The sequence below is a fragment of the Gigantopelta aegis genome, chromosome 14, assembly GCF_016097555.1.
Source record: "Gigantopelta aegis isolate Gae_Host chromosome 14, Gae_host_genome, whole genome shotgun sequence".
In the NCBI taxonomy this organism is placed as follows: domain Eukaryota; kingdom Metazoa; phylum Mollusca; class Gastropoda; order Neomphalida; family Peltospiridae; genus Gigantopelta; species Gigantopelta aegis.
Window position 1 is genome coordinate 58,201,110 of NC_054712.1, and position 16,883 is coordinate 58,217,992.

General features: G+C 39.1%; 1 protein-coding gene across 1 annotated transcript in view; it reads left to right on the forward strand.

Moving 5' to 3' along the window:
• Positions 1 to 16,883, forward strand: part of LOC121389362 — a 152,001-nt gene that overhangs the window by 98,438 nt on the left and 36,680 nt on the right. The window contains exons 53-60 of the mRNA XM_041520957.1: positions 959 to 1,070; positions 2,192 to 2,427; positions 3,202 to 3,316; positions 3,964 to 4,277; positions 9,671 to 9,785; positions 12,105 to 12,913; positions 13,385 to 13,502; positions 15,875 to 16,128. Of these exons, the coding sequence (XP_041376891.1) occupies positions 959 to 1,070; positions 2,192 to 2,427; positions 3,202 to 3,316; positions 3,964 to 4,277; positions 9,671 to 9,785; positions 12,105 to 12,913; positions 13,385 to 13,502; positions 15,875 to 16,128 (2,073 nt within the window). The remainder of the gene's footprint in view (positions 1 to 958; positions 1,071 to 2,191; positions 2,428 to 3,201; positions 3,317 to 3,963; positions 4,278 to 9,670; positions 9,786 to 12,104; positions 12,914 to 13,384; positions 13,503 to 15,874; positions 16,129 to 16,883) is intronic.

Genomic DNA, 16,883 nt, shown 5'->3' on the forward strand with positions numbered 1-16,883 from the left:
TCTGGTTAAGCTAACAACTGGCTCCTTGTTATAAGAACACCTAATGGATATTATATTAATCTTTATTACCCATTTTTGACAGAGTTATGACCCTTGAATTTAGGAGATACGAAAATTAGTTTTCCAGACTTTTTTTGTTTGTTGCAATGCCTCAAGATATTGAGCTGTTAAAGATCAAGTTTGATTTTCATGGCAATTTACCCATTTATCACAGATTTATGGCCCTTGAACTTAGGAGATACAAAAATGTGTTGAGCCTGGTAGTGGATATGTATTGCCTTAGCAGTATCATCAGAATGCTTGTTCACAAAGCTACAGTTGTTGGCTACATTTGTGATGTGTTGTGGGGAGGAATCTAGCTCAGTTGGTAGAGTGCTTGTCTCAGGTCCTTGGATCAAATCCCCTTGGTGGATCCATTCTCTAATCGGGTTTTTCCCTGTCCCAACCAGTGCCCCACAACAGGTATATCAAAGACCGTGGTATGTGTTGTCCTGTCTGTGGGAAAGTGCATATAAAAGATCCCGTACAGCTAATAAAACAATGTTGCAGGTTTTCTCTAAGTCTGTATGTCAGAATTACTAAATGTTTGATATCCAGTAGTATTTCATTTCAACTTATTTCCATGCTTATATCCAATTAAGGTTCAAGCACACTGTCCTGGGCACACACCTCAGCTATCTGGGCTGTCTGTCCTGGAAGTGAGTTAGATGTTAGTGGTTAGTGAAAGAAAAGAGGGTGTAGTGGTCTTACACCTACCCACTGAGTGATTAAAGCTTGCTCTGGTTGGGAGCCGGTACCGGGCTACGAACCCTGTACCTGCCAGCCCTATTTATGTCCCATGGCTTAAACATGTCACCACCGAGACCAGTATCCAGTAGTAAATAACCATTGTAACAATGTGCTTTAGTGGTGGTGTTGAGCAAAACATATTTTAACTGTTTTTTGTTTTCTGTTGTAGGCTGCTTGTACAGGGGTGTTGTGTATGCCAAGGGTCAGACTTGGACCGATGGATGTGACTATGACTGCGAGTGTCTTGATGATATGACTGGCCGATACAAGTGTTCAGAAAAGTTTGTACCGTCACTATCACTTCAGTAGATGGTCTGATGAATTTCGTAGAAAATACTGTTGATGTTTTGTGTTTGCAATATTATTATTGTTGTAAGTTTATCTGAACTGAGTGGTATTCATGAGGACTGTCTTTACTACCCAATATGTTTGTACAATAATTGTGAAAGTATATGCATAATATGTGCCACAATTATAGGATATGAAACAAGCTTCCATTTCGTATCTTGTTTATGTCCCAAGTGAAATAATTTACATTTGTCACAAGCTTTAGCAGATCAATAAAAACGATTTCATAAGGACTTAGAGGACACTTAATATCCTATTTATTACCCATAATCAATTTTAGTTTATATCATTGATCTCATTTGGTTTACGATCTGGTAACATTAAAGTGTTACGTTTCACCTGGCATTCTAGTGGAACGTAATTCTTTGATATGAACCAAGATATTTTTAACCATATGGGTAATCAAATTATGAAACCTGAATCCACTGTTGTATGATTTATTCTTCCCGTTTTTGACATTACTCACAACTATACATACATTATTGTCCATAATGGTCATCTTCTGAAAATGGAATATTTGTGTGTTCTTTTTGTCTGTTTAGATATCTTTCCAAATAAAAATGTTCAGCACTTAGGTATTGCTTAAAATATAATTGAAGATTAATTTGTTTTAAACAGTTTATTATTATATCACATTACATTTTATTAGGCCAAACAGAATATTACGCGTGATTCTGATTACATAAGCCAGAAAAATTAGGGTAGGTAGGTAGGTAGGTAGGTAGGTAGGTAGGTAGGTAGGCTCAAATCTTTTTCCTCTGTTTTGAGGCAAATTATTTAAGTTCACATGTAGGTGGGAATATTGTATAAACATTTTTTAAAGACTTGATTCAGAAGCGAACCAAATGCATTTTAATTCTCAATTGAATATTCTGCAAAAGTTAAAAAAACCATCTGCTCGTTGGTGATATTAATATAGACCTGTTGGTTGGTAGGCATTTGTTTTTCTTTTCTTTAAAAACGTTAGGGTTGCACGGTTTTACTAGGGATAGTCAGGTAATTGGAACTACAACTATTATTTGGTTTGGCCTTATTACATTTTATTATATTTTAGATGTCCAAGGATACCCAACCTTCCGAAACAGTGTGTGCTACTACTTGACCCCAAGAACCCGTGCTGCAAGACCCCGTTCTGTGACTTCCAACATCCAACGCCGTTCCCTGGTGGCATTCCAACACCAGATCCACATCTTCTGCCAAGTCTTGGTCCCGGCATGGGCACAACACTGGTCCCAGGATTTCAGACACCTCCATCTAATAAACCCAACAAGAATCCATTACAGAATCAAGGTATAGTCCCTTTGAACAGTTATAAACTGTATTGGGACTGTTTCATGGTTAGGTGGAAAGTGAAATATTCCTGTAGGGAATTTAGCTTAGTCAGCTGAGTGGTTACTTGAGATGCTTGCAACGCAGGATCAAAACACCTCGGTGGATCCATTCAGCTGATTGGGTTTTTTCTCATTCCAACTAGTGCACAACAACTGGGTAAAGGCCATAGTATGTGCTTTCCTGTCTGTGGGAAAGTGTATATAAAAGATCTCTTACTGCATTAGAAAAAATGTTGCGGGTTTTCTACGATGACTACGAGTCAGAATGACCAAATGTTTGACATCAAATAGCTGATGATTAATTAATCAATGTGCTCCAGTGGTGTCATTAAACAAAACAAATTTTCTAAACCTGTGTGTTATTATTTAACATACCGGGTACTCCCCACCCCCTCCCCCACTCTAAGAAACTGTGATCAGAGACTGTTATTCAGTGACATTCAACATGCAACAGCTTTCCATGGTTTCCATTATTTTTCAAGTAGGAGGCTTCTTCTTCAAAGTAGGTAGTTATGTTAAAAGCACCCCACTCACTAGACAGTGTAATTAAGCTGTAGCATTATGTGTAAAACAGGATACAACACTTGATGAAATTCACCAGGTGCTGGCTTATTTTGATGAACCTGCTATAGGTTCTAGGACTAGGCATGGTAACCACACTGGCCAGAATATTTTTATATCTTGAACATATCATAAAAAAGACTACATTCTATACTGTTGTTCTTTTGTCCAGGATTTTGTGTGTACAAAGGCGTTTACTACAGACAAGGTCAGACGTGGTCAGATGGCTGCAAACAAATCTGTGCCTGCGATGACTCCAGTACTGGACAATACACTTGTAAAGAAAGGTATATAGCTTTGGATTTTAATATATTCGTATAAATCTGCCAATATTCAGTACTGGACGATACACATGTAAATAATGGTATAGTTTTGTAACTATGATTCTAGTCTGTTCTTATACATGTAAATTTGCCATTATTCTCTACTGGACGATATACTTGCAAAGAGAGGTATTGCTTTGAAACTATGATTCTAATGTACTTTTATAAATCTGCCAGTATTATAAAGGATTATGCAATTACTTTAGATGCGATTACAAGGACAATTTAATTAGCCTCAAACTATCACATTGAACGTGTCATTACTGGAAATTCTTTTTAAATTAATTTTTCCCTGTCCACTATATCTTCCATCAAACTCTTAACATGTTACAACTGATAAAAAAAAAATTTGGCATAAGTTATATTGGACAAGTCATGAGGGGAAAATGTAAAATGTTTTAATAAAATTGATGGACTATCTATATAAAATTAATAGGCACCCATAGGCAATAAAGATTGCCTTGGGCTATTGGGTGACTGTTAATTTTAACCATAGAGGAGTGCATTATGATCTCAACTGGAATCATACATGACTTAATATTGACCTACTGGAAATGATCTATAATATGCATGATTTAATAAATGATAATGTCATACCTGTCAAATTGAAGGTGTTCCACTTTTCCGAACCTCCCGCCTACTTGCATGCTGCAGACTGACCCCTCTGACTCGTGTTGTCTGGTGCCCAACTGTAACAACCTTCCAGCGCACGTGATCACACCGAAAGTCCCACCTGCAATCAATTCCACCGGCGGCCCGCAGACCCCTGGTACAGTGTTTGGTACCCACACCGGAACACCCACTGCAGGAACAACACCGGCGCCAGTTCTGCTTCCAACAGGAGTGCCTGGATCTTTCCAGGGATCCAGCGGCTCTGGGAATCATCCATTGGGAATGAACAGCGGCGGAACTTCAGGATTCGGAGGTATGTAGTCTGCCGTACACACATAAAAATAAAGGGTTCAAATTTTACGCAAAGTATTTTAATATCTTTTAGCAATCTTCGTAACTTGTAGCTTAAACCAACAAGATGGTAATATAGTGAACAACTAAGCTTTTGTTTAAAGGGACACTATTATAATTATAAATGTAATTTTTCACTATTTTTAGTTTTATAATAAAGAACTAGAAATTAATCCATCTGATGTATTCATTGCATAATTAACTACAGAATACCATTATTGTAATGTGCTGTCACTTTTCGGTAAAAGTAGAAACTACATGTAAACAAGGATTTATGTTAAAACAGCAGTCATGTAGTTCTTAATAAAACAAATTACTGTATGGGTGCAAAATGTGTACGTGATTGATTGTAACTGTAGTGTCATGCCAACAATTAGCTGTGAAAACATTGAAGGACGTGATTCATTGTAACTGTAGTGTCATGCCGAGAATTAGCTGTGAAAACATTGCAGGGCATGATTCATTGTAACTGTAGTGTCATGCCGAGAATTAGCTGTGAAAACATTGCAGGGCGTGATTCATTGTAACTGTAGTGTCATGCCGAGAATTAGCTGTGAAAACATTGCAGGGCGTGATTCATTGTAACTGTAGTGTCATGCCGAGAATTAGCTGTGAAAACATTGCAGGGCGTGATTCATTGTAACTGTAGTGTCATGCCGAGAATTAGCTGTGAAAACATTGCAGGGCGTGATTCATTGTAACTGTAGTGTCATGCCGAGAATTAGCTGTGAAAACATTGAAGGACGTGATTCATTGTAACTGTAGTGTCATGCCGAGAATTAGCTGTGAAAACATTGACGGGCGTGATTCATTGTAACTGTAGTGTCATGCCGAGAATTAGCTGTGAAAACATTGAAGGACGTGATTCATTGTAACTGTAGTGTCATGCCGAGAATTAGCTGTGAAAACATTGAAGGACGTGATTCATTGTAACTGTAGTGTCGTGCCAAGAATTAGCTGTGAAAACATTGAAGGGTGTGATTCATTGTAACTGTAGTGTCGTGCCGAGAATTAGCTGTGAAAATATTGAAGGGTGTGATTCATTGTAACTGTAGTGTCGTGCCGAGAATTAGCTGTGAAAACATTGAAGGACGTGATTCATTGTAACTGTAGTGTCATGCCAAGAATTAGCTGTGAAAACATTGAAGGGTGTGATTCATTGTAACTGTAGTGTCATGCCAAGAATTAGCTGTGAAAACATTGAAGGACGTGATTCATTGTAACTGTAGTGTCATGCCAAGAATTAGCTGTGAAAACATTGAAGGGTGTGATTCATTGTAACTAGTGTCATGCCAAGAATTAGCTGTGAAAACATTGAAGGACGTGATTCATTGTAACTGTAGTGTCATGCCGAGAATTAGCTGTGAAAACATTGAAGGACGTGATTCATTGTAACTGTAGTGTCATGCCGAGAATTAGCTGTGAAAACATTGAAGGGTGTGATTCATTGTAACTGTAGTGTCATGCCAAGAATTAGCTGTGAAAACATTGAAGGGTGTGATTCATTGTAACTAGTGTCATGCCGAGAATTAGCTGTGAAAACATTGACGGGCGTGATTCATTGTAACTGTAATGTCGTGCCAAGAATTAGCTGTGAAAACATTGAAGGGTGTGATTCATTGTAACTAGTGTCATGCCGAGAATTAGCTGTGAAAACATTGAAGGGTGTGATTCATTGTAACTGTAGTGTCATGCCGAGAATTAGCTGTGAAAACATTGAAGGGTGTGATTCATTGTAACTGTAGTGTCATGCCGAGAATTAGCTGTGAAAACATTGAAGGGTGTGATTCATTGTAACTGTAGTGTCATGCCGAGAATTAGCTGTGAAAACATTGAAGGACGTGATTCATTGTAACTGTAGTGTCATGCCAAGAATTAGCTGTGAAAACATTGAAGGGTGTGATTCATTGTAACTAGTGTCATGCCGAGAATTAGCTGTGAAGACATTGACGGGCGTGATTCATTGTAACTGTAATGTCGTGCCAAGAATTAGCTGTGAAAACATTGAAGGGTGTGATTCATTGTAACTAGTGTCATGCCGAGAATTAGCTGTGAAAACATTGAAGGGTGTGATTCATTGTAACTAGTGTCATGCCAAGAATTAGCTGTGAAAACATTGAAGGGTGTGATTCATTGTAACTGTAATGTCGTGCCAAGAATTAGCTGTGAAAATATTGAAGGGTGTGATTCATTGCTCCCCTAACTTAGATTAATAGCAACCATTTAAGATATTACCATAATGAGCATTTATGTTGATCCTTTTATAAAAATGTACTCTCCTTGAATCAGTCTTAGAGTAGTGATTGGAAGCCACACTGATAGCTCGCCTTAGGGTAATGATTGGAAGCCACACTGATAGCTCTCCTTAAGGTAATGATTGGAAGCCACACTGATAGCTCTCCTTAGGGTAGTGAGTCCCGAGTCAGACCCCTGATCCTATCGGAGGCCGGACTCGGGATAGGCATTTTTGAAACCCTGGTGGTATACAGACACGTTAAACCAGTTACTAAGCTAGGGTAGTGATTGGAAGCCACACTGATAGCTCTCCTTAGGGTAGTGATTGGGGGGCCACACTGATAGCTCTCCTTAGGGTAGTGATTTGGGACCACACTGATAGCTCTCCCTAGGGTAGTGATTGGAAGCCACACTGATAGCTCTCCTTAGGGTAGTGATTGGGGGGCCACACTGATAGCTCTCCTTAGGGTAGTGATTTCGGACCACACTGATAGCTCTCCTTAAAGGGTAGTGATTGGAAGCCACACTGATAGCTCTCCTTAGGGTAGTGATTTGGGGCCACACTGATAGCTCTCCTTAGGGTAGTGATTTCGGACCACACTGATAGCTCTCCTTAAAGGGTAGTGATTGGAAGCCACACTGATAGCTCTCCTTAGGGTAGTGATTTGGGGCCACACTGATAGCTCTCCTTAGGGTAGTGATTGGGGGGCCACACTGATAGCTCTCCTTAGGGTAGTGATTTCGGACCACACTGATAGCTCTCCTTAAAGGGTAGTGATTGGAAGCCACACTGATAGCTCTCCTTAGGGTAGTGATTTGGGGCCACACTGATAGCTCTCCTTAGGGTAGTGATTTCGGACCACACTGATAGCTCTCCTTAAAGGGTAGTGATTGGAAGCCACACTGATAGGTCTCCTTAGGGTAGTGATTTGGGGCCACACTGATAGCTCTCCTTAGGGTAGTGATTGGAAGCCACACTGATAGGTCTCCTTAGGGTAGTGATTTGGGGCCACACTGATAGCTCTCCTTAAAGGGTAGTGATTGGAAGCCACACTGATAGCTCTCCTTAGGGTAGTGATTTGGGACCACACTGATAGCTCTCCTTAGGGTAGTGATTGGGGGGCCACACTGATAGCTCTCCTTAGGGTAGTGATTTCGGACCACACTGATAGCTCTCCTTAAAGGGTAGTGATTGGAAGCCACACTGATAGCTCTCCTTAGGGTAGTGATTTGGGGCCACACTGATAGCTCTCCTTAGGGTAGTGATTGGGGGGCCACACTGATAGCTCTCCTTAGGGTAGTGATTTCGGACCACACTGATAGCTCTCCTTAAAGGGTAGTGATTGGAAGCCACACTGATAGCTCTCCTTAGGGTAGTGATTTGGGGCCACACTGATAGCTCTCCTTAGGGTAGTGATTTCGGACCACACTGATAGCTCTCCTTAGGGTAGTGATTGGAAGCCACACTGATAGCTCTCCTTAGGGTAGTGATTTGGGGCCACACTGATAGCTCTCCTTAGGATAGTGATTGGAAGCCACACTGATAGCTCTCCTTAGGGTAGTGATTTGGGGCCACACTGATAGCTCTCCTTAGGGTAGTGATTGGAAGCCACACTGATAGCTCTCCTTAGGGTAATGATTGGAAGCCACACTGATAGCTCTCCTTAGGGTAGTGAGTCCCGAGTCAGACCCCTGATCCTATCGGAGGCCGGACTCAGGATAGGCATTTTTGAAACCCTAGTGGTATACAGACACATTAAACCAGTTACTAAGCTATGGTAGTGATTGGAAGCCACATTGATAGCTTTCCTTAGGGTAGTGAATGGAAGCCACACTGATAGCTCTCCTTAGGGTAGTGATTGGAAGCCACACTGATAGCTCTCCTTAGGGTAGTGATTGGGGGGGCCACACTGATAGGTCTCCTTAGGGTAGTGATTGGGGGCCACACTGATAGCTCTCCTTAGGGTAGTGATTTGGGGCCACACTGATAGGTCTCCTTAGGGTAGTGATTGGGGGCCACACTGATAGCTCTCCTTAGGGTAGTGATTTGGGGCCACACTGATAGCTCTCCTTAGGGTAGTGATTGGAAGCCACACTGATAGCTCTCCTTAGGGTAGTGATTTGGGGCCACACTGATAGCTCTCCTTAGGGTAGTGATTGGGGGGCCACACTGATAGCTCTCCTTAGGGTAGTGATTGGGGGGCCACACTGATAGGTCTCCTTAGGGTAGTGATTTGGGGCCACACTGATAGGTCTCCTTAGGGTAGTGATTTGGGGCCACACTGATAGCTCTCCTTAAAGGGTAAGGTCTGGTTGCCGTTAACCATTCATTCGTTATACTTATTTTCATGCTTCTATCCAATTAAGATTCGAGCACGCTGTCCTGAGCACACACCTCAGCTATCTTGGCTGTCTGTCGAGGACAGTGATTTAGTTGTTAGTGATTAGTGAGAGAGAAGATGGTGTAGTGGTCTTATACCTACCCATTGAGTCGTTAAAACTCGCTCTCGGTGGGAGCGATACTGGGCTGCGAACCCAGCCGTATGTCCGATGGCTTAACCATGACACCACCGAGGCCAGGTTGGCATTAACCAGTCAGACACCCTCTTTTATTAGTTTCCTACTGGTACAACTGGAGGGCACTATAGGTTTAATTTTCGTCCTTCTGTCTGTCTGTACATAGTTTTCCAGATTTGTTTTGACAGTGCCTTGAGATATTGAACTGAAATTTGTGTGTGGATTTATCATGTAATGTTACAGATAAAGTTTGACTTCATAGTGATTTACCCATTTTTGGCCCTTGAACTTAGGATATATGAAAACAAAAGTGCTGAACTTTTGTTTGCAATGCCTGAAAATACTGACATGAAATTTTATATATAGCTTTATCAAGTACTGTTACCGGTCAAATTTAACTCTCACTCTCTTGTTGGGCCCTGTATGGGACATGTATTGCTTTAGCAGTACTCTGAGGATGCTTGTTCTTTCGTCACTGTCTTTCCAGGCATTTACCTATGGTCAACTATTTATATTTGAAAACACAAATGACAAAAACCTTCTAGTGGGAAGCTGAAATTATGCATATATTATAATTTTCATGTTTTTCATCTTTGCATTTAGGTGTTTGCGTGTATAAGTCAGTTGCCTATAAACAAAACGAGAAGTGGACGGATGGCTGCAACTACAAGTGCGAGTGTCTGGATGCCGTCAGAGGTTTATACAAATGTACAGACATGTAAGTATTTAATGAACACTGACGTGCCTACAGCCAGGTCAGAGGTTTATACAAATGTACAGACATGTAAGTATTTAATGAACACTGACGTGCCTACAGCCAGGTCAGAGGTTTATACAAATGTACAGACATGTAAGTATTTAATGAACACTGACGTGCCTACAGCCAGGTCAGAGGTTTATACAAATGTACAGACATGTAAATATTTAATGAACACTGACGTGCCTACAGCCAGGTCAGAGGTTTATACAAATGTACAGACATGTAAATATTTAATGAACACTGATGTGCCTACAGCGGGGTCAGAGGTTTATACAAATGTACAGACATGTAAATATTTAATGAACACTGACGTGCCTACAGCCAGGTCAGAGGTTTATACAAATGTACAGACATGTAAATATTTAATGAACACTGACGTGCCTACAGCGGGGTCAGAGGTTTATACAAATGTACAGACATGTAAATATTTAATGAACACTGACGTGCCTACAGCCAGGTCAGAGGTTTATACAAATGTACAGACATGTAAATATTTAATGAACACTGACGTGCCTACAGCCAGGTCAGAGGTTTATACAAATGTACAGACATGTAAATATTTAATGAACACTGACGTGCCTACAGCCAGGTCAGAGGTTTATACAAATGTACAGACATGTAAATATTTAATGAACACTGACGTGCCTACAGCGGGGTCAGAGGTTTATACAAATGTACAGACATGTAAGTATTTAATGAACACTGACGTGCCTACAGCGGGGTCAGAGGTTTATACAAATGTACAGACATGTAAATATTTAATGAACACTAACCTGCCTACAGCCAGCCATTTTTCACTAAACATTTGCAAACTATTTTTGACTGGCTCCCTAAGTGGTATAATGTGTAGCTTAAAAACCAGTCTACATACCGAGCGTTAGTGACAAACGGTTGGTTGAACTAGCTTACCCGTGTAATACACTGAGAGATGACAAGCAGAACTGACTATGTTCAGTATCATGGTTTTAAATAAAAAAAAATACAAATTTTAACTTTGAAAAGTTAAGAAATTTTTTTTTTTTCTTCTTCCGATTATATAGCTTTGCATCACTCTTATTATATATATATCCCACCCCACAAAAAACCCCAATAAAACAAAATAATAAATAAGATAAGATAAGATAAGATGAGATAAGATAATAATTTAAGAATAAACATAAAAAAACGATATTGTGTACATTCCAGTAATTTTTAGCCATAAAGTAGGTGTACTCAGTACTGTTTGTTAGCCCATGGCATGAGTTGTGGTTGATACACCGATACTAGTTAGATTGTGAATTGCATGAATATATATATATATAAAAATATTTTTATATTTGTTATATTTGAGTTGGTATGGATTTAAAACGTAAACTCAAAGTGTTATAATTGTACTATTGTTTGTTGTAGCTGTTCAAAGTACTAATTTGTTGTAGTTATTCAAAGTACTATTATTATTTGTTGTAGCTGTTCAAAGTACTATACTTGTACTAAATTATTTATTGTAGCTGTTCAAAGTACTATAATTGTACTATTGTTTGTTGTAGCTGTTCAAAGTACTATTATTATTTGTTGTAGTTGTTCAAAGTACTATTATTATTTCTTGTAGCTGTTGAAAGTACTATAATTGTTTTGTTGTAGCTGTTCAAAGTACTATTATTATTTGTTGTAGTTGTTCAAAGTACTATTATTATTTGTTGTAGCTGTTCAAAGTACTATTATTATTTGTTGTACATGTAGCTGTTCAAAGTACTATTACTATTTGTTGTAGCTGTTCAAAGTACTATTATTATATGTTGTAGCTGTTCAAAGTACTATTATTATATGTTGTAGCTGTTCAAAGTACTATTATTATATGTTGTAGCTGTTTAAAGAACTATTATTATTTGTTGTAGCTGTTCAAAGTACTATTATTATTTGTTGTAGCTGTTCAAAGTACTATTATTATTTGTTGTAGCTGTTCAAAGTACTATTATTATTTGTTGTAGCTGTTCAAAGTACTATTATTATTTGTTGTAGCTGTTCAAAGTACTATTATTATTTGTTGTAGCTGTTCAAAGAACTATTATTATTTGTTGTAGCTATTCAAAGAACTATTATTATTTGTTGTAGCTGTTCAAAGTACTATTATTATTTGTTGTAGCTGTTCAAAGTACTATTATTATTTGTTGTAGCTGTTCAAAGTACTATTATTATTTGTTGTAGCTGTTCAAAGTACTATTATTATTTGTTGTAGCTGTTCAAAGAACTATTATTATTTGTTGTAGCTGTTCAAAGTACTATTATTATTTGTTGTAGCTGTTCAAAGTACTACTTCGTGCCTCCTCAGTGCAGAATGGTTCAGGATCCACACAACACATGCTGCAAAGTTGCTGAGTGTGACCCGAGTATCTTCACCCCGACTCCAAATCCATTCCCTGTCTCCCCATTCACTGTGACAGGTCCTGGAGGCTCTCCTACACCACAAGCACCTATCACCAAGTTTGGAACCCATACAGGAACACCGCCAATACACATCAGCCCAGGTGGGCAAACTGGCCCTCAAGGGAGTGGACATCCTATGACACCGGTGACCAATTTTGGATCCCACACTGGCACACCACCACTACACATCAGCCCTGGTGGACAAACTGGCCCTCATGGAAGTGGACATCCTATGACTCCTGTAACCAAGTTTGGATCCCACACTGGTACACCACTGATACACATCAGCCCTGGTGGGCAAACTGGCCCTCAAGGGAGTGGACATCCTATGACCCCTGTAACCAAGTTTGGATCCCACACTGGTACACCACTGATACACATCAGCCCTGGTGGGCAAACTGGCCCTCAAGGGAGTGGACATCCTATGACCCCTGTAACCAAGTTTGGATCCCACACTGGTACCCCGCCGATACACATCAGCCCTGGTGGGAAAACTGGCCCTCAAGGAAGTGGACATCCTATGACCCCGGTAACCAAGTTTGGATCCCACACTGGCACACCACCACTACACATCAGCCCTGGTGGGCTGACTGGCCCTCAAGGAAGTGGTCATCCTATGACCCCGGTAACCAAGTTTGGATCCCACACTGGTACACCAGTACCAACATCAGCCAAACCACCAAGTAAGACACTGTTTAATTAACAATGAAAATCAAAACAATTGCTAATACCAATACATATTATAATTAAATAATTATGAAAATTTAGTCATTATAATCTAAGGGACAGGATGTAGCTCAGTGGTAGAGCACTCGCCTGAAATGGACTTGGGTATTTTACCATCCCAACCGTTACTCCATGACTGTTACATGAAAAGTCATGGTATGTACTGTCTTTTCTATGAGAAAGTGCATATAAAAGATCCATTGCTGATTTTCGTTTGGAGTAGCCTATTTGGAGGCAGCAGGTTTCTTCTCTCTTGGCCAAGAGTCTGTACAACAATATATTACACCCAGATAGCCATATAGAAATATATATAGAGGGATTCTGTGAATATTTTAATGTTTAATGTCCTCTGGACTTTGTTTTGTACTGTTCAGAGATATCATTTGCTGAAAAATGTCATAGGTTTCTTTTGTTCTTTTTAATTGCAGACATGTGTATGTACACAGATGGGAAAGTCTACTTCCAAGGTCAGACGTGGAATGATGGCTGCCAGTATCTGTGTAACTGTCTTGACCCAAAGATGAACAACTACCGCTGTGACTTGAGGTGAGTGTTCGTTTAAACGGGACATATAATACGTCACATCACTGGAGCATTTACAACTGGGCTACATCCCACCCCATCATTGGTAAAGTTAAAGTTTGATTTGTTTAACGACATCACTGATTTATTACTTGAGTACACGGATTTATTCATCATTGGCTGTTGGATGTCCAACATTTAGTAATTTTGATCTAGTCTTAAGAGAGGAAACCTGCTGCATTTTTCCATTAGTAGCAAGTGATCTTTTATATGCACCATCCCACAGACAGGATAGCTAATGATATACCAGTCATGGTGCACTGGCTAGAATGAGAAATAAGCCCACCGATGGGGATTGATCCTAGATTGACTGCGCCTCAGGCGACTGATGTGCCACTTGGCTATGTCCTGTCTCCTAGCTGATAAAGAGCCTGATGCACAGTCTAGGATCAATCCCCGTTGGTAGGTCAGTTAGGCTATTTCTCATTCGAGCCTGTGCTCCACAACTGATAAAACAATGGTGGTGGTGGTATGTACTGTCTTGCCTGTGGGATGCTGCATATAAAACAAATTGTTGCTAATCGGAAAGAGTAGACCATTGTGTGATGTGATGGCAATGGGTTTTCTCTCTCATTATCTGCGTGGTCCTTAACCATATGTGTGATGCCATGTAAGCCTATAATTAAAATGTGTTGAGTGCGTCATTTAATAAAACGTTCCACCATTCCTTCCATTAAATATGCTTTAAACACTGCTTGTCCACTTTTTGTGGTAAATTGTTACCTTGAAAACTTTTCAACAAAATCATAAAAACATGGTGGGCAAACTACTAAATAATACTTTATTGAAGTGTGCATGTGCAGTAAACATGTATTCAAACAAGGGGACCACTCATTGTCTTTTAGTATAATAGGGAGCGGTCATTGTTCCAATGTAACACATATACATGTACTACACTTTTGATAGATCTGCATCTTAATTGACATTCCTTGTGTGTGTGTGTTTGTGTGTACGTGTGTGCATGCATGCATGTGTGTGTGTGTGTGTGCATGTGTGTGTGTGAGAAATCAATGTGAACAAGATACTAATATTAAAAATGTGACAGATGTAGCAGTATTGTATTTTTAATCAATAAAATCACTAAGAATAAAATACAAAACTAAAAGACAGACAACAAAACAAAAGTAAAAGTTTGTTTGTTTAACTACACCACTAGAGCATATTGATTAATTATTTGGATGTCAAACATGTGGTATTTATGACTCGTGGTATTTATGACTCGTAGTCATCAAAGGATACCTGATAGATTTTTCCGTTACCAGCAAAGGATCTTTTATATGCACTTTCCCACAGACAGGAAAGCACATTACATGACCTTTGACCAGTTGTGGTGCACTGGTTGGAATGAGAAAAAACCCAATCAGTTGAATGGATAAACTGATACGATCCTGTGACGCAAGCATCTCAGGCGAGCACTTGACACTGAAAGTAGGATATTCTTTTATTTCAGTAGAGTAATCAAGAAAAAAAAGTTTTTAAAGTGCATAGAAAAGATCCTTTTCTGCTAATGGGAAAATGTTACAGGTTTACTCTACGACTACATATTATGTCAGAATTATCAAATCTTTTTGACATATCTAATTGCCACTGCTTAATAAAACAATGTGCTCTAGTGGTGTCATTATACAAAACAAACTTTAACTAAATTTCTTTCAGGAAATGAGAATTAAATCATATTTGACTAAAAAACATACCAAAAAACATACCAAAAAACATACAAAGACAACCTTTAAATTACAGCTTAAATTTTTTATTTATATAACAATCATCATTTTACTTTTATTCTAAAAAAATTCCACCAGAAATTCACTGTAAACCATGTAACCGATTAAAAATGTCATTCTAATAAATGGAAAACGTTACTACAGTAAAAAAAACAAGTTCATGAAGCAGTTTGTGCAAACAGTGTGAACTACTAATAACCAGTAACCTCAGTTTGAAGGGATGTTATTTTACCTCAGATGTAGCCCAGTGGTAAAGTACTCGCTTGATGCATAGTCGATCTAGGATCGATCCCTGTTGGTGAGCCCATTGAGCTATTTCTCATTCTAGCCAGTGCACCATGACTGGTATATGAACGGCTGTTGTATGTGCTATCCTGTGTAGGATGGTGCATATAAAAGATCCCTTGCTACTTACTAATGGAAAAATGTATCGGGTTTCCTCTCTAAGACTGTATCTCAAAATTGCCAAATGTTTGATATCCATTAGCCAATGATTAATAAATCAGTGTGATCTAGTGGAGTCGTTAAACAAAACAACCTTTTATAAGTTTTTAACTTTATAACTTTTTGTACCTCAGAAAATGTTTTACTTTATATAACATTCTCTTACAGATGTCCGTCATATTCTGGCCTACCCAGCTTCTGTACGATGCAGCCCGACCCCATGGATCAGTGCTGCAAGAAACCCTCCTGCATATACAATGGTCACGTGCTGCAGCCACTGCCTGGAGACAAGTTCCACCCACCTCTAAACCCAACGCTGAGTCCGGGTGTTAAAAATATCATCCCTCTCGGCACTCACTCTGTTTTCTCTGGATCATCCTACCTGCCCGGCTCCATGTCATCAGGAATGGCTGGTGGACACAGTAAGTCAGTGCGGCTTTAGAATGTTTCTGACCAATGGAACCATTAACAACCAAAGTTACATAATTATGAAATGCATTTTCCTTGTTTAGAACAAGAGGACGGAATTTACGAAGCTTGTTTACGAAGCATTTTGTAAATGTATGTAGTTACACGCATGTAAGACGTAAACAGGCGTTGTAAATGTTAATGTATGTAGTTACACGCATGTAAGATGTAAACAGGCGTTGTAAATGTAAATGTATGTAGTTAAACGCATGTAAGACGTAAACAGGCATTGTAAATTTGGCCCTCATTGAATGGTTATAATTGAAAATTGGCTGTATACCCATGTAATGATAGGTTATAAAAATCCATAATCGATTGTGTAGGAAAATGTTAGCTGCAATTGTGACTTTAGTTTAGATGATGGAATTGACGTAAATATATTGGGGTTGGTCTTTGTTTTCGCATGTACATAAAGAAAAAGTATATTAATTAGTTATTAAAGGTTAAATTAGCAATTTGTAGGGTCTATACCAGTGAACACGGCACTAGGTTCATGGCCCTTATAATTAAATTTCTTCTTATGTTCTAACCGATTGTGTAGTCAGTTGTAATGCCAGTTGACTATAACCGATGATCGATGATGAAATTCCAACTGATTCTCATCACTAAAGTAGTGTCGGAAATAGAATAAAAATGATTTTCATCAATTATTTCTTCCATATTAAACTGACAAGTAAATATTTTGTAAATACCAATTTAATGATACTCT